A 23,804-nucleotide genomic window follows, 5' to 3' on the forward strand; every position below is an offset into this window, starting at 1 on the left:
AGAAATGGCTCACAGGTGAAACAGGAGCTTTTCACATTGTCACTGTGGAGGGATGAAGGGCTCCAAATAATGGCAGGCAGTGAAGCATTCCAGAAAAAAGGAATGCATTGAAACACTCAACAAACACCAAGTGGGGCAGTACCCCAAAAAAGCTGGGCATGGAAGGGCTCCTCTGAGGCCACGCCATGTGAAGACGGGCTCTTCTTGGAGTCATTCATTATGCCCTCCCAGAGAAGTCCTTCACCACCGTTCTTTAGGGGGTTGTTCAGTGTCTGAGTCTTTTGATTTCTTCATCACCTGGGATATTTTGGAGTGCGTCAACACATGGCCCTGGAGGAGTCCTTCAGTAACCATTTTTTTTGGGACCACTTGCCTGTTTGGCTTTTTTGGAGGTCTCTACCACATGAGTCTTTTTGGGGCATTTCACCCCGTGGCTTTTTTCTTGATTTCTACAATGCCTGGTGTATATTGAAGTGCTTAACGGTGCCATCCTGGAGCAGTGCTTCACTGCCTGGCTGTTTTGGAGTGCTTCAGTGCCTGGCTTTTATTGGAGTGCTTCAACGCGTGGCCCTGTAGGAGCCCTTCAGTGCCCTGCTGTCTGGAGCACTTCGATGCATGTCTTTTTTGGAGCTCACCACCTCCTGGCTTTTTTGGAGTGCTTCAGCATTTGGCTTTTTTGGAATACTGCACACCCAGATTTTATTGCTGTGCTTCAACACGCTTCCTGTGATGTGTGCTTTCCGTGTATTAGCTTCCACATTTTTTTTTCTGGAGCCAGCAGATGAGCAGGTGGTTGAGTTTATGTGGAGTTTTTATGTTCCTCAATAGTATTTTTGAGCTCGGAGATGTCTTTTTCGGGGGACTGTTACCATCTTTGTGCCTTCTCTTCTGTCAGTTTTACCCAGTCCTGGGTATGAGGGAGGTGACTTTGTGCTATGAGCACTTTGTGCTTGGTGTTGGTTCTTCTTATTCATGATTCTTTTGGTGGTCTTATATCTGGTTTTGTCACTCATTCTCTTGTTCTGGATGGTATTAGGAAGGTCAGTTTGGAAGCTGCAGAGATCCCTGTCTCATTGGTGGTTTTGGGGCTTTTCCTGCCAACATGTGTTAGGGTGGAGTCTGAAGAACAGGATCCTAACAGAGTGTAAGAGAGAACAGAATCTCTGGTGAGTCCGAGGAAGTAGTGTCTGTCTTGTCTCAGTTCTGCTTTCTTCTGCTCAGTGGTGTGGGCTTTTTTCAGCACAGATGATATCAAGTGGAAGACGGTAGACCAAGCACCCAGCGAGGATCACAGCCCTGGCAAACCAGGGAGTGAGGGAGAATGCAGACACCAGAAGTGTGGGTTAAGTGCCTAGGTGTCCGAGTGCCGAAAGCTGAAGCATCTGTTGCTGCTTGTTGGAGCCATGGGAATCCTTGGAATATCTGCATTGCTCTCTCAACAAGGTGGGTGAGCTGGCACAGTTTTCAGGGCCGTGCAGTAGGTGTGTGATGCTGTGCTGCAGAGGCAGCAGCTGGAGGGTGCTATTGCCACAGGAAAGGCTGCCAGGCTGAAAGAAGAAGGAGCACAGTTAAGTCTGAGCTCCTGAGTGAGTCAGTCAGTCCTCAGGGAAATTTCATGTCCTGGCTATTGTGACACACCCTGGCCTGGAGTCTTGCAGGTCATCCCCCTTTGGTAGAGGGACAATGGTTGGAGTTTTTTTTCCTGATTAAAATACATTATTTTCTCAGTGCCCATTGCTGAGAATAACTGCTTTTTCTTCTCTTAATCCTTTTTTAGCTGTTTGGTGTTACCATTAGTTTCCAGTTACACCTGTTTTTTTTTGTTTTTCAGAGAGCCAGTGTGAAGGAGCAGGGACTGGGTTTTACCTTCAGTTACCTCTGGAGGAGCTGCTGCAGGAGGAAGCAAGTCTATGGCTGTGCCACAGGAGGACAACTGAGCAGGAATCTGGCATGCTAGCACCACATTTTTGCTTTTTGCAATAAATGTTGGAGCAAGCCACAGCTGAGACATGGTGGCATCTGGTTTATTCACTGCATGGTTATCTAAACCCCGCTAACAGCTCTCAGGAGGATGCCTCACCCCCACCCACTCCTCATCCTTGACACATCCCACAGTTCCTGCATGGTGAAGTCCTTATTGCTGCTGTGCCACTGGAGCTAATAGTGGGCAGTTGGCAGCCGTGGAGGTCTTGCTGCAGCTGTTACTGCCTTCCAGTGGGTAAGAGCTTGTGCTGAAAAGGGCTGCTTCACCACTGCAACAAATGCTGTCTTCCTCCGAGCTTCTGCTTTTCTTTCTCTGTTTAAGCATGGCTCTTGCAAGCAGAACTCCAGGTAGGTGCAGTCTATATTCAATTCCCTCAGTAAATGTTGCCATTCAATGTAAGTGAGAAAGTGTTTCTGCTGGGAGGGGCCAGGCAGGAGACAGCAGGGTAGCCCCCACCTGACAGGGAGCTGAGGGAGCACCCATCTCTGGAGCACCTGTTGGCACTCATGCTCCCTAGCCTGAGTTGTGTGGGTACAAAAAAGCCTTTCAGTTCTTTTCTCCCTGCACAACTCAAGCTATAGGGAATGTGGGGTCTGGCCCCCTCCCTTGGCTTCTCTGGTTGGTCTGTGGCCTGCCTGCTCCTCCCTGCCAAAAGGAGCCACTCAGGTCAGGGCCTGTCCCTGTTGCACACTTCTGCACTTAGGAAGTTTTTAAGTCACTTTAAGAGTCTTTTAAATTGTCCATTTAAGTGCAGTCATGGGTGGCAGGCAGGCCGGCCCTGACTGATGGAGGGTGCCATATAAGATGAGTTCTGTGGGGACAAAAAGGCTCCATGGGGTTTCTGTCCCCATGCAAGGACTTTGGGCTCACTGCCCTGGGCCCCTGGTTGCTGGAGCTCAGTTTAGGAGCATATATTGGTCCCTGAAAGTGAAGCCTGTGACCAGTTTTGGGGTGTTGGAGTTGGCGCAGACACAGGCTAAGGGTGATGTGACTGCCTGGCTGCTCTGATAAGGGAACAGGGGACCACCACAGTTCCTCAGTGGGAATCCTCCACTTTCTGGGGATGCTGCTCACAACACATGCAGTTGAGGGTAAAGCATAGCTTTTTCTCCCGCCCTATCCAGTGGTTTAGGCAGGAACACTGCTTTGCTGCTGGGAAGATCTCAAAATGTCAAAATACAGCAATGTTGTGGACCCCAAACCCCAAATCTGCAGTAGGGGCTGTGGCAGCTGCTGCTTTACTACCCCTCACGGGGACAAGGATGTGATGATGGCTGAGAACACTGGGCAGGCCAGACCAGAAGAGCTGTCTTGCAGCTCTCAAAGTGATTTCCAGAATTTTAAAGCAATTCTTTCCCCCAATTTTTGCTTGGTACTATATTGCTTGGTGGGGGTTGAGCTTTTTTCTTTTAATACTTAGCCTGAGGTGGATTTCCAGGTGTGGAAAATCGTTGGTTGTTTGGCTTTGTTGCCCCTAGAAAAGCCTAGGAAAAATAGGTGGAAGGAGTGTCAGGACACTCTAATAAGAGGTAGTATTGCCAGTTAATCCCCAATAACGAGTACAGGTTTCAGAAGGTAAACATGGGTGCATAGTTTCAGAAGAAACCATGAGATTTCAGGAGAAATTACAGGATTAAGCCTCTTGATGATGAAATACTGCAACTCTCCTGTCCTTTAAGTTTCTTTGACATGTTGGGAAACTAGTGGATTTAGTACTTACCCATTTTCAAAAATGTCAGTTTGAAGAATGATTTCAGTAATTGTTTTGCCTAACAGAGCAAATTATAAGATCCTCTCCAACATGTATTTTTAAGAGCAGCTAATGACAAGAGGATTTGAGCACTTTAATGGATTTGAATATCCTTTTGCCATTAAATTTAATTGGTCAGCCTGGTAGTTTTTTTTTAGCAGAAATGGGATAATTCACATTAGTCACTTGGGTAGGAAAATTATGGCTAAGGGAAAAATATAAAAAATAATTCACAATGCTAATATTGACTCCATGTTTATTGTTTTATTAGCAGGATTTGCTGCTCACTTTAAATTCACAAATAGACAAATTATTTACAAAAGCCATTTACTCCAAAAGTAGGCAGTACCACATACTTTAAAACAGGAAGCATTTGTCATCACAATAGAAAAGACTTCATTTCAATACACAAAGTCCATGATATCTTATGTGTAGTTTAAATGAGTAGGTATTACTGCTACTGTCACCTGCTTTATTACGATTATCAGTTAAGAAACACCTGTCCTGGAGTTGCACAAAATCAGAGTAGTAAAAACTGCACTGGGGGAGGCAATGCAGAATTCATCTTGAGTTGTTGCCTCACGTTCGACCAGACAACGAACTACTCAACTCAACCAGTGACTGGCTTGCTGAAGCCTAGAGTCTGTCTCCATTGCTTGCAGAAGGACAGACTGTCTCGAGATCTCTATGCTATTTTGGCCCTACTTGTACTTTATTTTGAACGTGTACACAGACTTTATAAGATATCTAGGCCTGGTTCAGCAGAGTTGATTTTTTCCCCACTAACATGCTATACTTTTATATGGATCCCACTGAAAAACAACTTGAAACACATGATATTCCATCTGAACATAAGAAAACACTTTTTTACTGTGTGGGCTGTTGCACACTGGCACAGGTGGTCCAGGTAGGCTGTGGAGTCTCCATCCCTGGCGTCAGTCAAAGCCCAACAGGACACAATGCTGGGGAACCTGTTCTAGCTGACCCTGCTTGAGCAGAGGAGTGGACTAGACAATCTGGAGATGTTCCCCACCACTATGATTTTGTGACTGATTCTGTGAAGAGCTCAGTGACTCAAGGCAGAAGAAGCTGGCTATAGAGTGCCTGGAGGTGAGAGAAGGAAACAGGTCCCTTCAATATTTAACTGTGCCATTTCCAAATACATAATAAACAGAGTAACACTCTACATAAAACTACAGAGTGAAATGTAGATAAAATGTTCTTAAACAAGGTGTCACAGGAAGAGACTTGAGGTTTTCACTATACTGTGAAGCAGTATTTAGCTTTGTAGAGAATGTGCCTTTCGTAGGAGCATGCTGCACATTGGACAATAGAAAGCTGGTGGTCTGTAGACTTCAAGGAGCTTCATCATGAGGGGTTAACAGGATAAAGAGTGACATGAAGCAAAATGGGCTTTTTTGCCATCCTTCTACTTGTGAGCAGAAGGAAGAGGACACCAAATAGCTTAAAGGTATGAATGATAAGCTCAAAGGAGTTACAAGATTTCTTTTAAGAAGAAACAGAGGCATCATTGCTAGGATCAGCAATCAACTCTTCCATCATTGTAATATGCTTTAATGCATTCATAGACTTTTTTGTTCACCTGAAATTTTAAACTCTAAAATGAGAGTCTACATCCCGAATTTACAGATGGGTGAACTGAAGCACAACATCAGTCAGAGTTATGGGATTATACAGCAGTCCAGTGAAAAGAGTTCTGGTGGAAGCAGGCTGCTTTTCGAGGGCTCTCAGCAATAGTGGGTATTCCCACAGACAAGGGAGAAGCTTCTGAGGAGGCATTATTTCCTCTGTACCCCCTCTCCAAAATATGGGAGATTAGAACGCAGAAGATTTATTTCAGTTTTATGCAGTCTACCTCTTCTGTGACTGGCATTGCACTTGTTCTCAGGTCTATATCTGTGCTAGATTTGCTTCCATTATATGTTGATCTCCATCTGAGCAACATGATCTTCTTGAAATACTTCATGGTGTTATTTTTTACAGTTACAAAACACATGGTGTTTATCATGCTGTTACTCATAGCAATGCATTCAACTATGTAAAAAGCAGTGAGATAATGCTTCTCTTTCACAAAGATGGTGGGGAAAAAGTCACGGACAATTGTGAAGCCATAGAAAGGTGCCCAGCAGAGAACATAGGCAGTCAGGATGCACATCAGTACCATAACAGTTTTTCTTCTGCATCGAAGCCTCTTTCTGATCTGTTCCGTCTGAAATCCTGGTACAGTTTTAAACCAAAGCTCCCGAGAGATCCTGGCATAACACAAGGTCATCGTAATCACAGGTGCGACAAATTCAATGCCAAAGATGAAGAGGAAGTATGATTTGTAGTACATCTGCTGGTCAACTGGCCAGATTTGACCACAGAAAATTTTCTCCTGGTTTTTCACTATAAATAACACCGTTTCAGTAGCAAAGTATGCAGATGGGATAGCTACAAGTATGGAGACAATCCAGACCAAAGCAATTAGGAAGGTTGCTGTTTGATAATTCATGCGTGGTTTCAGTGGGTGAACAATGGCCAGATACCTAGAACAGACAAATACATTCAGAATGAGGTCTGAAACCACTATTAGTCAGAACACACTTCAAAATACAAGCGGACAGAATTAGGCAGAAGGAAATTGCTGTCATTTGTAAGGAGAGAGCCTGACAAATTTTTCTGTGAGGAGAGTTCAGAAAATTTTCCAAAGTAGCAGCCTAGAGCTGAGTTCCTAAATCTAGGCAGAAACTGTGGAGCAAGTGGCTGAAGGGTTTGTTAGGACAGAGGGTACCTGACAATCTGAAAATCTGAGCGTATGGTAGGGTGTCTGAGGATGGTTTTCAGACCTCAGTCTTTTAGTCCCAACCTGTTAACAAGATCAAACTGAAAAAGCTGCAATTTTTTATCACAAACTTCCTTTTTAACATGGATCACATGTCTGGGAGTTATGGAAAGATGGGAAGAGGGGAAAGAGAAGGACTATTCCTATTACTGACAAATATGTTTGCAAGACCTAGCACAATACGCAGGTGATGTATCCAGGATGTGCCATGATATAGCATCTGGAAATTCTTTGCTGAATGGCACATGTTCAAGCGAGAATTTGACACATGTAGTGATATACACCTACTCAGGTGGTGCACATAAAAACACAAGCATGTAGAAGCAGGAAAATGTTTTCCCTAGGCAGAGAACTGTTTAAATACCCTTTTTTTACCAAGAGGTCAAACATACCCAACAGTATTTCTATTATTTTCTTGTTATTCCATTGAGTGCAAAGAGCTGAAGCTGATGCTAGTGAATGGTTACAAATGAGCGTGGTTTCAAGCTACCGAGAAAGGACTGTGTATCTATTTTCTGCCAATGCAAATTTTTGTTTTGTCTGATGGAGGGGACTATTGCTAATTAATTTATATATGCTGTGTTAAGTAATATGCAAAACCATAAAACTTGAGTTAGGTATTGTGGTGGGTTGACCCTGGCTGGAGGCCAGGTGCCCACCAGAGCCACTCTCTCACTCCCCTCATTCACCAAACAGGGGAGAAAAGGCATAACGAAATGCTTGCAGGTCGAGATAAGGACAGGGAGAGATCACTCACTAATTGTCGTCACGAGCAAAACAGACCGAACTTAGAGAGGGAATTCATCTAATTTATTACTAGGCAAAACAGAGTAGAGGAATGAGAAAATAAAATCAACTCTTAAAACACTTCCCCCCACCCCTCCCATCTTCCCGGGCTCAACTTCACTCCCGGCTTCAACCTTCCCCCCCTCAGCGGCACAGGGGGACGGGGAATGGGGGTTACGGTCAGTTCATCTCACGGTGTTTCTGCCGCTTCTTCATCCTCAGGGGGAGGACTCCTCTCATCGTTCCCCTGCTCCAGCATGGAGTCCCTCTCACGGGGTGCAGACCTTCAGGAGCAAACTGCTCCAGCGTGGGGTCCCCCACGGGGTCACAAGTCCTGCCAGCAAACCTGCCCTGGCGTGGGCTCCCCTCTTCACGGGTCCACCGGTCCGGCCAGGAACTTGCTCCAGCGTGGGCTTCCCACAGGCCGCAGCCTCCTTCAGGTGCCTCCACCTGCTCCACCTGCTCTGGCGTGGGGTCCTCCACGGGCTGCAGGTGGAATCGCTACACCCCCTCATCCTTCCTCCATGGGCTGCAGGGGGACAGCCTGCTTCACCGTGGTCTTCACCACGGGCTGCAGGGGGATCTCTGCTCCGGCGCCTGGAGCTCCTCCTCCCCCTCCATCTGCACTGACCTTGGTGTCTGCAGAGTTTCTTACATGTTCTCAGTCCTCTCTCCGGCTGCAAAAGTTCTCTCTCTCTAAGTGTTTTTCTACTTCTTAAATATGTTATCACAGAGGCGCTGATTGGCTTGGCCTTGGCCAGCGGCGGGCCCGTCTTGGAGCCGGCTGGCATTGGCTCTATCAGACACGGGGGAAGCTTCTAGCAGCTTCTCACAGAAGCCACCCCTGTAGCCCCCCCGCTACCAAAACCCTGCCACGCAAACCCAACACAGGTATTTGCACTCCTTATGACTGTAAAGCTACAAGGTGCACTGTAGTGTTTCACAAAGAAGCGTGGAGAAATGGAAGTAACATTACTTGCAAGATCCATCAGTTGCCCTCAATTCAGTTAAAAAAGGGGCTAGGACCAAATGTCATTCACTCTGGGATTTTTTGTTTGGTTGAAGTTGGGGGGGGGGGGATGTGATTTTTTAAGAAGCTATAGGTGTAAGAAGGGCTTATATTAGAGTACACTGTCACAGAAAGATTAGGATCCTAATCTCCTTGCTAAAAGGAGATTTTTATCAGAGGCACTCCAGAACTCCCAGTACAATTGTATTTAACACAAAGGATTGTTTCAAACAGTGGAATTCCTCATTCATTCAGAGGCTTTTCTATCTGTATATTTTCAATACATAGACAACATCCACAGGATATATTAATTCTAAAATAAAATGGAAAGTCAGTGGTGCTTTTCATCAGCTAGATCTTGGAAGCAGATGAATTGTTCATTGCTCTTAATAGTGCAGGCTAGATGTCAAGGGATAGCAGAATTACTCAGCCTCATTGTGGAGCTGATAAATGGGTATTTTTAGATTGGATCCTGTGGAAACAAGATTGTGGGATAACGTATGGGTATGCATTCATAAGTATGCATATCCCCTCAGAAGAACGTTTGGGTGGATGAGGTAAATCTCTACAAGAGAGTCAGGAGGGAGCTTGGGGGGGGGGGCGTGTTCCTGATTATCATTGCTTACCACACTTGGGCTGTTATTGCGGTGTGGTCCTGGAGTACGTGACCTGAGTTCAGATGAAACTGCCCTGGAAGATGTGCTCCAAAAGTGTACATAAAACAGACCAGGTGCCCATGGGTGTTCAGTCCAGGGGACCCAGCTAAAGCTAAACCCCACCAAAATATCTACAGCATGGACACTGGACACTTAGCACAAAGTCTTGCTCTTCAAATCCTCTCCTTTCACATAGCATTATTTTCTAGTGCAGATGTGGCCTTAAATATGTGAAATTCCTATGTTTCATGAGAACAGACATCACGGAAGATGAAAGAGAGCTGGGACAGGCTTACCCTCTCTACACAGGTAAGTCCTTTTAAATGATTTAAATGTTAGGAGATATTAGGAGCCCGTTATTTTTAGAGACCAAAGTCAACGACCCACATGACGTAACCAACATGGAATGCTTGATTGTTAAATGAACGAGGTTTCTCTCTGTTTACCAAGTTAAAATCTCACAAAAGAAGGCAGTGAAACCAAAACAGTGTGTTCTTACAACAAACTTCAGTGATTCATCATTTCTAGGATGGTTTTTAAAGATGCCTGGGGAGATATGCTAGAAATCTGATTTCTTAGCAGGCATAAGGGCTCAGTGACCCATCTTACTTCATCAACCTGGGATGCACTAGCAGAGCTTTCAAAGAATTTTTTTTAGAAGTTGAAAAAGATAAATAATAGAAGATGGTAAAGCATACATGATAGTGTTTAGAAGCTTAAGCCTGAGTCCTCAGCTCCGGTTCAAAGGTTATTTTGTTAGACACTTATTAAGGATTTGTTTCATAGGAACAGATTGTGCTTTCCCCCAAACCAGGCAAAACATCTCTGAACTTCCCCAGAGTCTTTCGACAGACTTCTGTTGACGTCAGTAACAGCTATATCAGCCACGCACAAGCTGTATCTAAACAACTATCAGCAGGGTTAACTGCTCCCAAGCTGTCTTTCAGATCAGGTACCAAAAACTATGCAACATTAGACTAGATCATAAAATGGCACATGAGAGAAATTGGAAAAAAAAAAGGGAAGGGGGGGTGGGAATCATACAGTGTGTATATGCAGAGGGTATACAGAGATGTATATTGTGTTTGTACACAGATGACTTGTTGTGATGGCCTTTCTGTAAAGGGTTTACTCTGTGGGTCTGTGAGTCAGTCGTATCAGACTTATGTCAGCATGAAGCTGAGCCTCACCATCTGGGTCCATCAGAGTCTGTGGCGCACAAGGCTAAGAGAACAGGAGTCATAAGAAAGAATACAATTAAATTATATTGTTAAAATTCCTGGAGTGAGAGGCAGGCATAGAAATATCTCAGGACTGCAGCATAAAGCAGGGAGATGTAGAACATCATTATGTTCTGCTTACCCCATTATGAAGGCTGCAGGAAAATCTCTGCTAAACCTGGTTGGTATAGCATTTTATCATTTCTGGACAGCGCTATAAATATGGGTGCCATAAATGACCTGTGGGTCTTTCCTGGCTTTCTACTGTCCCATCCTCAGAGAGGCATGTAAAGAGAGAGGAGAGTATGAGAGGAGAGTATTTTAATGGAGAGAAGAGTGCTGGCCACACTCACCAAGCATCCATTTCTGGGTTGGAGCATCCTGCTAAGATCTCAGTACTATCAAATGGTTAATTTAATGATTGTTGGGTTTTCTCAGTAGGGTGTGACAGAGAATAAAATCTCTATTTTGTAGGCTAGATAGAAGTCTTTATCTTTCACTCTCTTTCACACCAAAATAAAATCTGGGAAAAATACCTTAAAGGGATAAAGAAATATCCTTTAAGGCAATAACTCTGTTGGAAACTCACCTGTAAAATTCTGTATCACCAGTCAACTATTTCTCTCGCTGAAGAGTATTTACTTCACTGTTTATAAAAAAGGTTAGACTCAGAAAAGCTGTGTAGGCCATTAGAGAAGGTTCCTTAGAGATGTATGGTTTGGATCAGGATTATATAGTGCTGATGAACACCCTTATCTCTGGGTGCTTCTGATTTCTCTCTCTCTTTCTCCTCTTTCCCTTATTTCATAAATCCTCTTCTACACTTGAATCAGGCATATTTTTATGAAAAAAGAAATCATTTTAATAAATTGACATTCTTTTCACCTGAAAAGTTCAATCAAGAACTTTTCACTGAGTTTTCTCCAGGGTAATATCATGACATAACGTGATTAGAATTTATGAAACAAGATACCCAGGTCTGCATAGTACCTACCTTGACATCAGATCCTACAGAACAGCTGAGCATGTTAAAAACCTAGAATCTGGACAGCCAACCCCAGAAGCTCTGGTCATCTCCTTGTGCAGAGATAGCACCCCACTTACCTGTCAACAGCTATAGCCAGGAGAGCATTGGTAGAAACATAGAGGGAGACGGTGCGTAGGTAGTTGACTGAGGCACAGAGGACGTGGCCGTGCTCCCAGGACAGCTGTCGCACCACGTAGTAGTCCATCTCGAAGGGGCAGCACACGATGGCCACAATGAAGTCTGAGATGGCCAGGTTGGCAATCAGCAGGTTGGTGAGGTTTCGCAGCTTCTTGTAGCGGGCGAGAGCAGCAATGAAGATGAAGTTACCAATGCCACAGACCAGCATGATGCCAACCAGAGCCACCCCAATCACAATCTTGGCTGCAAAGAAGGTGCGGGTTTTGGTCATGTCGTCTTCACTGTCCAGTGGCAAGTCATAATCGCTGTAACTGAAATTGAAAGGGAAGGAGAAGTTCCGCAAGGAGGTTAAATCCCCATCATGGAGGTTGTAGATTGCAGCAAAGTTGAAGTTGACGGTAGCATTTGGGTTATGTTCAGCTTGCTCCATGGCCATGTCTGTCTTCTTTTGTCACATGTGGCTTGGCTGGCCCTTGGTTTCGTGCTAGAATTACCCAGGGTGGCAGGGCACGACAGTGGCAGGCGAGAAACCTCATCCAAAGTTTCCTTCTGAGCAGTGAGTCACCTTGTCTTTGTCCCCGTGAGATTACAGAGCAACGGCCTCATTTATCTCCCTCTGTGGGAACAAAAAGAGGAGAACATTTCCTGAGAGGAAATTACAGCAAAAATACTGTGCTTGAGGGAAAGCAATAGCCACCTTATTGCCCCACAGCAATATTGCTGGCTGTGCACAGTGGGAAGAAATACCCTGTGAAAGGATGCTTCTGTTGTCATAAAATCCACTGAGTTACATAATACACTGGTGGTTACACCCAGAAGTTTTATTTACCAACGATGAAATTTTCTTATGAGCACACAGGGAAATGACAATATAGCAGTGTAAAACCCAGTTTAAACCTCTGCCAGCCTTCAAGCCCACAGTGCTGTCATCCCTGTGCAAAGTAAAAAAACTAAAGTGAGATGACACCTCCATTTGCTGAAAAGTATCTGATGTGCCTTTTGGACAAAGTTTTTGCTTTATGCTAGATGTCTCAGAGTGATGTGGTAGGTAAGAATGAAAGGAGAACTGATGTCCTGGCTTCTAAATACATTTCTTAATTATGTAAGAGTTGCCAAGACCTGAGAAAATAGCAAAGCCAGCACTTTCCATTTTGGCAGCCATTAATTGAGTAGAAGGACCAAATTTTCATCCTGTATAATCTATTATTGCTTCTCTCAAACCAGTGGAGCTCTGCCAATTTGCATAGACAAGATTTTGTCCCATAAACCAGCTTGTAGGGCTTTGCTGTGAAGGCAAATCTGCCATTCACAGGGAGAGTGCTTCCACAAACAGGCTCTTGAGGTGAAAGGGAAAATCTTAAGCAAGACAAAGTGCCTTGAATTTTTGAAGGAGGAGGAGCGGGTTTCCCTCTTTGTACTGCCAGTTGTACCAAATCTTAAAAATTGATTTGTTTTTGACACTGAGGTGAAAAAATCTAATCTACTCCCTAATTTTGCCTCTACTCTGTATCAAAATGCTGAGAGGGCTGTCTTCTTGCATCTTCCCATGCCACATCTGGGAAGCCTCATACCAGACTCCTAGCTGTCAGGACAGTCCCACCTCATCCCAGAAGAGAATCAGAGGGCATTATTGCTTGTTCTGCTTTGAGACAGTAGATCTTCAGGCTGTCAACTGCTATTGAACAATGTCCACCATGGCTACAAAGGACAATCTGCATAGTGGAGCTGTTGCCCCCTTCTTTCCCTCGACCACCCTCAGCCCCTGATGATACTTAATAAATTTCTGAGAGAAAGTCTCTTCTACAACTTCTGTCTCCACGTTGCTTTTCAAACTCAGAGTTGCAGAACCACAGAGTAACAGAAAGCCAGAGGCTGAAACTAAATAACAGCTCAAACAATTGACTGCTTTACAAGGCATCCCCACAGCTGCCTGGAAATGTGAACATTCATTTAAGAGAAGTACTAAATAAATACTTAGATGCAAAATCTGTATGTTGGTCAAAGCAAGGAGCAGTACCGTTTCAGACAGGTTTCCCTGCAAAATACCGAGAGCGCGCTTTGACATAAATAAAGACAACCCAACCATCCACAAACTGACATAATACCATCAGCTAACTGTACCTGCAGTTGCTCTTACCTTCTTGGAGGTCTCAGGTACCCTGGGGATAGCCTCCAGGTTTCTCCCCTGCCAATGTGCTGCTGTCACTGGAGCAGAGAAAGGATCACTGAAAGCAGCCAGAGGACTTTGCTGAATGATTATTTCTCTCAAGCAGGTTTGCCCTGCTGCTCAGGGGAGGATGGCTCTGCTGACTCTGTGCATGCATCTAAAGCCTTTTCTCAGTGGGAGGCACCTTGAAGCTGTCCATGCATTTCTGATTTTAAAGAGGCAGTGCAATACGGAGACAATAGAGCACAGCCCTTCCGCCCCCCCCCCAGGCTTTAAACCCCCTGAATGCATCAAATTGGCAGAGCAGCTTTGTTACCAAGTCTGAGCATGGAAGATGTAAAACCCCGGTCTGCACTTGCTGTTTGAGTTTTATCTGTGCTGGGCAGCAGCTACCTACCTACACCTGATGTGACACAGAAGCAAAATACAAACCTCCCAGTGGAGAGGAGGGGGCGGGAGGAGGAGGAACTACTTTCCCAGGGACCTTTCTCAGTGGATCTCTTCCCTGGCTATTGTCTTTAGGACTGCAGCTGTGACAGCTCCTGCAGAAGGAGGGTAAAGCATTGAATAGCCATAAATCAGAGGACCCCTGACAGCTTTCCTTGCCCTCTCAGGGAATTACTCAGAGTGGAAAAGTGGCAGTGAATCCTTAAGGACTTAGTGTCCTTTGCTAATGCTGCCTCCTCTTTGCTCTGAAGCACTCACACCCCAGGGAGCAGTTCTTTTGCTTCCCAGTTCTCCAGAGGGAAAGAAAACGCACAGCAGATCCCCTGACCTCTTCTGCACCTTCAGTCTTATTCACGTTAGCTGACATTTTCCAATGTAGTTGGGACACGCTACGTAGTCTCCAGTGGATGAGACCATAGGAGGCTGTAGAAGGTCATGAAGAGCATAGAAGATTTGCAGAAAACCTAAAATATATGGTCTACAGTGCACACTCACGAGACTCAGCTTTCATGAGCTAGTGGGCACTTATCTCTGGAAGAAGGAGATAAGGAAAGAAATGTGTTAATGTGAAATATGTCTGGGGTAAAAGAGCCATTAATGAGACATTTCTTCCAGAAAACCTGTGGAAGGCCAGAGCATCTCTACTATCTGGAGCCAGCAGACAGCATTAAGAATTTCACAGCAAATACTTCACTTTTTGCTTTATTTTTAACAGTCAGTGTAATACGTGAAAAGCCGTTAAGAGAAAATCAGATAGAATCCGCTTGTTGAATTCACAAAAAATGTAAATATAGTAAGTATAGGGAGAGGCAAAGAGGACTTAACAGCGTGCATCAGAATCACATCTAAAAGATCCCTAAAATGGGCCACACTTACCTTAAATCTCCCTTAAGAAAAGCTAGTACACTTTTAAAAGGAGCTCTTGCAAGCTTTACATTAGGAACGTGCATGATCTCTTTAAGACTTTGTTAAGCCATCTCACATTATCTAGTGAGTTAATAAGTAATGTGATATCCAAATATTTATATTCCTCTAGGCCAAAACCTCAGCTGTTGCAAAACAGTCTATTGCCGTTGACTCAAGGCAAGTTGGCATTGAAGCCCCTCCAGATCTGCAATTCATGCTCGGTACGTAGCTTCTGTACAGCAGTTGTTCATCCACTGTGTTCCAAGTAATTGTGCTATATGTGTCAAGCTGTTCCTCAGAAAATATTAGTAATATTGTGAAATGATGTGATTTGCATGTGCTGTGCAAGGCAGTGCTTTGTACTTGTTGAATAGACAGTGAAACCACTGATCCTGAGAGCTGCCCTTACAGCCAAATGGGCAGCATGGAAGCTGAAAGGTGGGTCTAGAGCCAGATGGGCTGCAGCGATAGTGAAAGGTCTTTAAAGCCATGGGGTATATGCAAGAGGATTTCCCAGCTGCAGATGCTGTGTAAGAAGTCCCAGAGGTTGCCTTCAAAAACTGTAGTTTCTTGTGACTTCTGGTGTAAATGTGCTGAAAGAGCAGCTCCCTGGGGCAGCCAGGCTGCCCTATGGCACAGGCAGACATCTGTGCATAGCTGGGACACATAGCCCAGTCCAGGGGCTTTGCAGCGTACAGGTCTCCTCTTCCTGGGAACAGGGCTCTGGGAGGCTTGCAGAGCCAAAGTCTCCATTATTTTTTAGAGAGCACATGATTCTGGTGTTGGATTTCTGCTTAAGACAAGGTTTCTCCTTGATAGCTTTTACTGGTGGTTCCAGTGACTTCCTCAATGGTGTCACAACATTTTACACAGTGTCACAGTGCATTTCCTGAGACCAGTGTTACCAATGTGATGAATTCAGGCTGAGAAAAAAAAAGTTGATTCTGAAAACTATCATGTAAACAATTTACATTCCTGGTGGTTTGGTTTTTTGTTAGTATGCTCACAGTTTGAACAGGGAAGTTATTTGGAGGCTAGATGATGCAAAAAAGATCGCAATGTAAAGTAATTGTTTAGAGACTTTCAAATAATGAATTTCTAAAGCTAGCATTTAGCCTGGGAACAGACCTAAGGACTCTGGCCTTTCATTTCAAAACAGCAAACTCACCAGCTACTGTCTAATTTTTCCTAATTGCTAAATAAATTGGACTCTGAGCAAGGTAATTAATCCTAGGGGACTTACATAAGCTTTGCATAAAGTATAGCTGGAGTTTTACAAAGGTTGCTAATACAAATCAGTTGATGAAATGTGACAAAAGCCTCAGACATCCTGTGATTTTCCGGAAAAACAAACAAAAGGTAGCAGCACACATGGGCTACAACCATGGGTATTTCTCCTCAGTATTCCAACCATACATTCTGCTCAGGGGCTTTACTAAATCTAAGAGTGTGTAACTGACATTTATGTTCATGAGGACACTAGACTTGCTTACATAAGGAGTTGGGTATATTTTTCTAATACGTGAAAACATGCCTGTTGGTACTAGAGGAAAGTGATTTTTGGATCTAGTTTGGCAAAAAAACGTGCACACAGGAGTAATCCCACCATACTCAGCTGTTCCAATGGTGACTTGGGCTGTGGAAAAGTCCTGGGAAGGAGAAAGCAGAGAGGTGTTTGACTTTATTCATGGATTATATTATCACGTTACTTTCCTTTTACCACCTTTTTCCGCTTCCTTACTGAGTGTATCACTTCACTTCTCAGCTTGGGAGTAGGGGCAAAGCATCTGAAAGAGCAGCAGAGCAGGGTGTCAACAACCATAGTGACACCACACAAAGATGGCTGTCAATGCTGTTGAAACAGCAGACATGGCGCTTTCATCTGAAAGGTCTTTTCCTTTCAGAGCTGCACAGGTTTCTGTGGACAGTGGCATTCAGGCAGGTCTCACAGCTGAATGACACAAGGTTTAGCAGAGCTGCACAGAGCTTGCTTAATGTGCAAGGTGACCCAGGGCCAATCAGCAACTTTCTTCCAAGTAGAAGCTCCTTTCTTTTTACCTGTATCTTTTCTTAAAAAAATTTGAAATTCTCTTCCACTGTGCATTTCCTGTTTTCTTAATCTCTATTCATCATTTTGTGATCATGTAAGAAAATGGTGTTTATTTTGCTCAGCTCGGCTTAGCATGGCAATTTTCTGTGAGAAGCACACGCCTTGCCCTCAACAATAGTCTATGAAATATGTAGAAATGGCTATAAGAAGTTTATATTCCTAGCTGGCACTTACCACCCCCTACTGGAGAAATCCATCTTACCTAAAGCAAAAGCAACAGTATTGGGGACAGTGCAGGAAGCAGGGACCAGCCCAGGGACTGTGCACAAGTTTTGATGCCACAGTTGTATGACATGAATGACCACAAAAAAATTTCTGTCTTTAAACATTCAATGTTTTGTTTAATTATTATATATTACTTTTTTTCCCTTTTCTTCTGGATGTGTTAGGCTTTGTGGTTTTTTTTTTTTTTCTAACCTGGCCTTCCTTAGAGCACATGCCTGTTACCGCAAACCCTTCTCTTGAGCAGAAGGCATCTGAAAGGCAAACGTGAAGTGCTTTTTTCCCCACATTCTGCCTGGTCATGCTCATAGCCTGGTGGATACTAATGTGCCAGCTGTGGGCCGTGGCAGCTTGTAGCAATGTATCTCCTCACTGTGGCAGCAAGGCAGAAGATAGCTGAGACAGCCTCCTTTGCCCTGCTCACTTACCAGCTTCATTCTCTGCTAAGACTCCTCCCTGTCACAATAGTCCCAGTCAGCTCTTAGGGATTGCTTAATTTTAGACTGTCAAACCCATTTCCAGAGATTCCTGAAAAGCCACATCACTCTAAGTTCTGTCTGTTCTGTGCCAGATATATGGAATAGCAAAGATTAGTGCTTGGAAACTTTTTGCCAATTGAGATAAAGATCAGTTTAGCCAGTTGAAATGTTCTGTTTTGATATTGGCCTCTAGTGAATGTTACTGCAATTACCTGGAATTTCTAGGAATGCCTTTTCAAACTCAAAACCTGGAGATTTTGTCTGGAAATTGGAAATTTGCTTCTGCCTTGTGCCCATTGTACAAAAGAATACTTATTAAGCAAGGTTTACAATTGCAGAAGGCAGACAGTTTTTCTTTATTTCTGAATATTGTTCTAAGAGAATTAAGATGAAATAATGTATAGCTTGTATAGAATAACACTTTGGAAAGAGATCTCAGGATTATCATCTAATTTATACTGCTGTTCCTGAGCTGCATTACATATACCCAAATAATTCATGACAAATGCTTTCCTGGCCTGTTAGTGAAGAAATTCTGTAATGTGGAGCTCATGTCTTCTGTACGAGACTATTAAATGCTTCTTAGCTGTACCAGATAGAACTTTAATGGTCCTGCTTTAAATTCATAGAATCATAGAACGGTTTGGGTTGGAAGGGACCTTAAAGATCATCTAGTTCCAACCCCGATGCCATGGGCAGGGACACCCTCCACTAGACCAGGTTACCCAAAGCCCCATCCAACCTGGCCTTGCTTACAGCCTCTATAGGCTTCCTTTTTGTGTTTGAGTTTGTATGGGAACTCCTTGTTCATCCATGCAGGCCTCTGGGCGTTTTTGCCTGACTTCCTCTTTGTTAGGATGACAAACTCCTGAGCTTGGAGGAGGTGATCCTTGAGTACTAACCAGCTGTCTTGGGCCCCTCTTCCCTCCGGGGCTTTGTCCCATGGTACTCTACCAAGCAGATCCCTGAGGAGGCCCAAGTCTGCTTTCCTGAAGTCCAGGGTAGTGAGATTGCTGTGTGCCCTCCTTGTTGCCCTTGATCAAGATCCTTGATCTGGAACTGCACCATTTCATGGTCATTGCAGCCAAGGCTGCCCTTGAGCTTCACATTTCCCACCAGCCCCTCTTTGTTGGTGAGACCAAGGTCCAGCATGGCACCTCTCCTCATTGGCTCCTCTATCACTTGGAGAAGGAAATTATCATCAATGCATTCCAGAACCTCCTGCTGTGTTGTCCCCCCAGCTGATATCAGGGTGGTTGAAGTCCCCCATGTGGACCAGGCTTGTGAATGTGAGGCTGCTCCTATCTGTCTATAGAGGGCCTCATCCGCTTGGTCTTCCTGGTTGGGTGGCCTGTAGCAGACCCCACTATAATGTCTCCTGTCCTTGCCCTCCCTTTAATGCTGACCCACAAGCTCTTGGTTGGCTCCTCATCCATCCCCACATGGAGCTCCATGCACTCCAGCTGGTCATTGACATAGAGGGTGACACCCCCTCCTCATCTCCCCTGCCTGTCCTTCCTAAAAAGCCTGTATCCTTCTATTCACACTCCAGTCATAGGAGCCACCTCACCACATCTCTGTGATGCCAGTAAGATCATAGCCCTGCAGGTGTGTGCACATCTCCAACCTATTTATTCCCTATGCTACATGCATTTGCGTAGAAGCATCTAAGTTGGACTTCTGATGAAGCTGACTTGCTGGCTGGAATTCCATTGTGCTGCACTTCAGGTGTTCTTCTGCTGATCTGTGATCCTTCTCCCAGCTCTGGGCATCTGTTCCTGGCACTGACATCAAACTGGTAGGAGTGGGATGGACTGAGGTTCCCCTCCTCTGTCAACTTTAGTTTAAAGCCCTTTTCACCAGCTTGGCAAACCTGTGACCGAAGATGCTCTTCCCCTTCTCTGAGAGATGGACCCTATCAGTCCCCAGTAGACCAGGTTTCTCAAAGCAAGTCCCATGGTCTAAGTAGCCAAACCAATTACCAGTGCTCCCAGGGCTCTGTAATCCTTCTTGATACTCCTCAGACTGCTCCTGCCTGTATCACTTCCTCATTTTAATATCTCTGATCCAGATCTGAAGTCTGCATTTGGCCTCTTCTTGAGAACTGGTTTACTCATACCCCATGTTCAAAAGCCTTTGAATTTAGAAACATCTAAAAGGAGCTTAATGTGTCCTATATCTCAGTCAGACTTGTTGCTCCTTTGGATTTTCAGAGATGGCCTTGTTTATTTTGGATCTTACTCAAAGATACACTTAGTGCGTCTTCTCTTTCAGTGGGTGCTATGGGCTGCAGAATGCTTTTGGAAATCATGCAGGTTTTTAATTGAAGTTTCTCAGTAGGAGATATATCCTTCCAAAAACCTGCCGACTTCTTTGAGGGTCTCAGTAGGAGAAGTTGGATGCTACATTTCTTAAAAAATTGAACCATCATCTATTACAGCTACAGTCTCAAATTTAAACTGAATTGTCAGCACTTTCCTTTGCCATTACTGTTCTCTGTTGACAAAGCTCTTTGATTTGTATTATCATCACTTCAGCATCTTCTTTTTTCTGCTCTTTTTATTCAGTGAACATTACTTTCTGTTCATTTGTCACAGACAGAATCCTGCTCCTTCATGTCTCCGGGTCCTGGTTTCAGGAGGGATAGAGTTAATTTTCTTCCTAGCAGCTGGTATAGTGCTGTGTTTTGGATTTAGGATGAGAAGAATGTTGATAACACACTGATGGTTTTAGTTGTTGCCAAACAGTCTAGAAGTTTTCAGCTTCTCACACTGCCCTGCCAACAAGAAGGTGGGGGCACCCAAGAAGCTTGGAGGGGACACAGCCAGGACAGCTGACCCAAACTGGCCAAAGGGATATTCCATACCATATGACGTCATGCTCAGTATATAACTGGGGTTGGCTGGGAGGCAGTACGGCTCAGGAACTAGCTGAGCAATTGTGCTGTGCATCACTTGTTTTGTATATTCTTTATTATTATTATTATTATCGTCATCATCATCATCATCATCTTCCTTTTCTGTCCTATTAAACTGTCTTTATCTCAGCCCATGAGTTTTACCTTTTTTTTCCCCGATTCTCTCCCCCATCCCACAGAGGAGTGTGGGGAGTGAGCAAATGGCTGTGTGGTTGTTTTAGCTGCTGGCCAGGTTAAACCAAGACACTCCCCTTTTGAATATTGTGATGGTTTTGCCATTGCCATTTGTCATTGGCAATTTGGTATTTTACCCTATATTTCCATGGCAGGCAGAATGGTTCCAAGAATTTCGCTCTGCAGTTCCCATAATCCCACTTTTACCTAAAAGACACTCTCCCTTTTCCTTATTTCTACCATCTTACAGACCATGTCACTATGAAGCACTTTTATGTCAAGCACTGTGCATTGTGGAGGTCTGGCTTGCTTAGGCACATGCAGAAGAGGGGTCCTTTCTACTCCAGGTCCCCAGCTTCTCCCTGTAGCAAGACATGAAGTATTTAAAGCTCATGCCCAATTGTACTGCCTGAGACATTTATTGGTGCTCCATTAAACGTTAATAGTTCTTTTTTTCTCCCAAGTTATTTGAGATTCAAAGGGCTGACGGAGTTCAGTATCAATCTGAGAAAGGGATTAATATACTGTGAAAGCCTTATTGCAGGTATTATATATATTGCTGGTTATTTCTGCACACACTTAAAATGAATTCCAACTCAACAGAATAATACCTAATGGTAGTTTCATTTGAAGCTGCTCAGAGCATGAAACCACAATCTTGGTGTCAGAATGAGTCATGAAAAGCTGCTATCATCACATCTTATTTCTGACTTTAAAAAAGGTTTTGTGGTTCTTCCAATATGGGGTCAAAACTGCAGGGCCAGATCAGCCGCCTTTTCATCACATTTTTGAAGTCTGAGAGTAGCACTGTAGAAGTGACTGTTTGACAGGAGATGAAAGGTATGTCCATGCTCCCCAAACTACATGGAGATAAAGCAAATCCATCCCATGTTTTGGGATGATGGCTGTGCCCCCCAGGGCTGACTGCTGTGTGTGTGGCTCAGAGCGTGGTGGAGCATGCATGCTGCTGCCTGTCCATGGCTCTGTGGTAATACGGATGATTTGGGTTAGGGTCGAAAGGAGACAGATGCTGGTTTGTCTGAGAGGGACAGCTCAGGGGCACGGATGTCAGGGCTCAGCCTCTCCCTTCATGGTGCAATGTACAGATGGAGTTAAATATTGTGGGGCAGGAGCGACAAAACCCTCATGCTGAGAAAGGAACGTCTTTGCTATTTGGTGCTGGCAGGGAGGCAAACCTGCCCTTCTCTCTGCAGGTGGTCACAGTGATCCTGACAGGAAGACCGTTGCCCATGGAGCAGTTAGTGATCCACAAACCAGTTAACCTGTGTAAGCATAGGCTGTACTGTGTTGCCCTGTACCCCATGTATAACTTGGCTTTCATGAGTGTGTTGTGCTGTGCATATCCCCTGGTACAAGATAATCTTAGTTAGCTGATTGTAACAAAGGAGCATGCGGGCAGCTTCTCCTCAGTACTGGCAATTATACCACGTCTGTGTCCTTGTCTTTAACTAAAAGTGCAGCGACAAGTCCTCATATAAATATCCTTTTTGTTTGGTAGTAGGAATGATGAAAAGAATTGTTTTCTTTTCAGAAAATCCCATTCAAGCTCAAAAGACCAAAATGGAGTAACCTTTCTACGAATGGCATCAGCATGGTGAGCTGGCCCTGGTTGGAGACCCGTTCAATACCACACAGCTCAGGGGTCCTGCTGTCTGAAGGAAGGTAAGATTTTCTATACTATCCTCTTTGTAGTGTTAGCTCTAATGAGTTTGAGTGTCTTGCTTACTGGGATCACAACAAATTAGCACCTCCAGGTTGGAAACAGTGGTGGTCTGCTTTTCATGGAATATTTAGAAATTATGTGGACAAATTAGAGGCAAGAGGAGAATGTGGCATGGCTACAGCTGTGTGGGAAGGGGCAGCCCTCAGTTCCAGAATTACAAGTCCTTGAAGAATAAAATGTAAACAAAGTCCCAACTTTTTCTAAGGCTGCTTTTGCTTATATTTGGTAGAGAACAAAAGTTGCAGGGAATGGCATTGGCCTTTTGAAATCAAACCCCATGAACTGTAAGCATCTTATAAAACTGACTGTACAGGGGCTATGACACAGTCGCAATGCCACAAAACTAGCTCAGGTTATTCAGCCACAACTGGCGTCCCTTGGCTTCAGGGATTAATCAGCTAGAATGCAATCTCTAGAAGTTTTTTAGGAAGAAATTTAGGTGTTCAGAGGTCATTTGAGGCTGTTGACTACTGATGCCAAAGTAAATTGGAAGGGGCTCGCTGTGAAAAATATCTTCCTGTAGTATATAATGAACAAAGGCCAGCATAGTGGATCTAATGCTGTTTGTGAATCAGAGCATAATTTAACTGCTGTGAGATACCCTTTGGAGGAGTTTCTATCCATGTGACTGCAGAGGAAGGCAGGGGAGATAAGCCTTCCAGACTGGTATGTTAGCTCTTAGGCTGGGGGCTGTAGCAGGATGGTTTGCTGATGGACAGTCTGCTCTTTCCCACAGTATTCTTCTGAGCAAACTTTTATTTAAATGAGCTTGAAATTTTAAGGCCAAAGTTTTCCCAGAAGAAATATTTAATATAAGCCCAGCTGGCCTTTTCAATGAAATTGTTTATTAACCGATTTGTTGCCATTAGCCACCAGGAAGCACACCTGTAAAGACAATTTTAACTATATAAAAAATTCACAGTTTCCCATTACCCTAATTTATGTAATTTTGCTACAGGGAGTTCATTTTGAAGAGAAAAGGATGACAGATTGGATATTTGAGTATCATTCAGAAGGTTTTTTAAGGCTCATTTCCCTTTCAGAGTTGCAAACCCTGTCTCAAATCATTGTCAGATTCTTTTCTATGCAGTACCTGAAACAGTACCTTACCACTGGATGTTTCTACCTTACTATTCTCTGCCTTTTGCTGCTTTTAAAGCTAGCTGCATATTCCAAGTCTGTAGCTCCCTGTTGAATCTGGCACAGCCTTTAGCCAAAGATAA

General features: G+C 44.2%; 2 protein-coding genes across 2 annotated transcripts in view; one reads left to right on the forward strand and one right to left on the reverse strand.

The window, feature by feature from the left end:
* Window positions 1-3,978: 3,978 nt before the first annotated feature.
* PROKR1 (prokineticin receptor 1) lies at window positions 3,979-13,955 on the reverse strand. The gene is made up of 4 exons (XM_054819659.1): window positions 13,899-13,955; window positions 13,553-13,620; window positions 11,355-12,031; window positions 3,979-6,283 (listed from the first exon to the last, which is right to left on the reverse strand). The coding sequence occupies exons 3-4, from the start codon at window positions 11,849-11,851 to the stop codon at window positions 5,587-5,589; spliced, it is 1,194 nt and encodes a 397-aa protein (XP_054675634.1). The 5' UTR covers window positions 11,852-12,031; window positions 13,553-13,620; window positions 13,899-13,955; the 3' UTR covers window positions 3,979-5,586.
* Window positions 13,956-15,106: 1,151 nt separating this feature from the next.
* The window catches only part of BFSP1 (beaded filament structural protein 1), a 120,633-nt gene continuing 111,935 nt past the window's right edge, over window positions 15,107-23,804 (forward strand). Inside the window, exons 1-2 of the mRNA XM_054821038.1 lie at window positions 15,107-15,156; window positions 22,390-22,520. The gene's annotated coding sequence lies outside the window, so the exon portion shown is untranslated. The remainder of the gene's footprint in view (window positions 15,157-22,389; window positions 22,521-23,804) is intronic.

Source organism: Grus americana, chromosome 3 (assembly GCF_028858705.1).
Source record: "Grus americana isolate bGruAme1 chromosome 3, bGruAme1.mat, whole genome shotgun sequence".
Classification (NCBI taxonomy): domain Eukaryota; kingdom Metazoa; phylum Chordata; class Aves; order Gruiformes; family Gruidae; genus Grus; species Grus americana.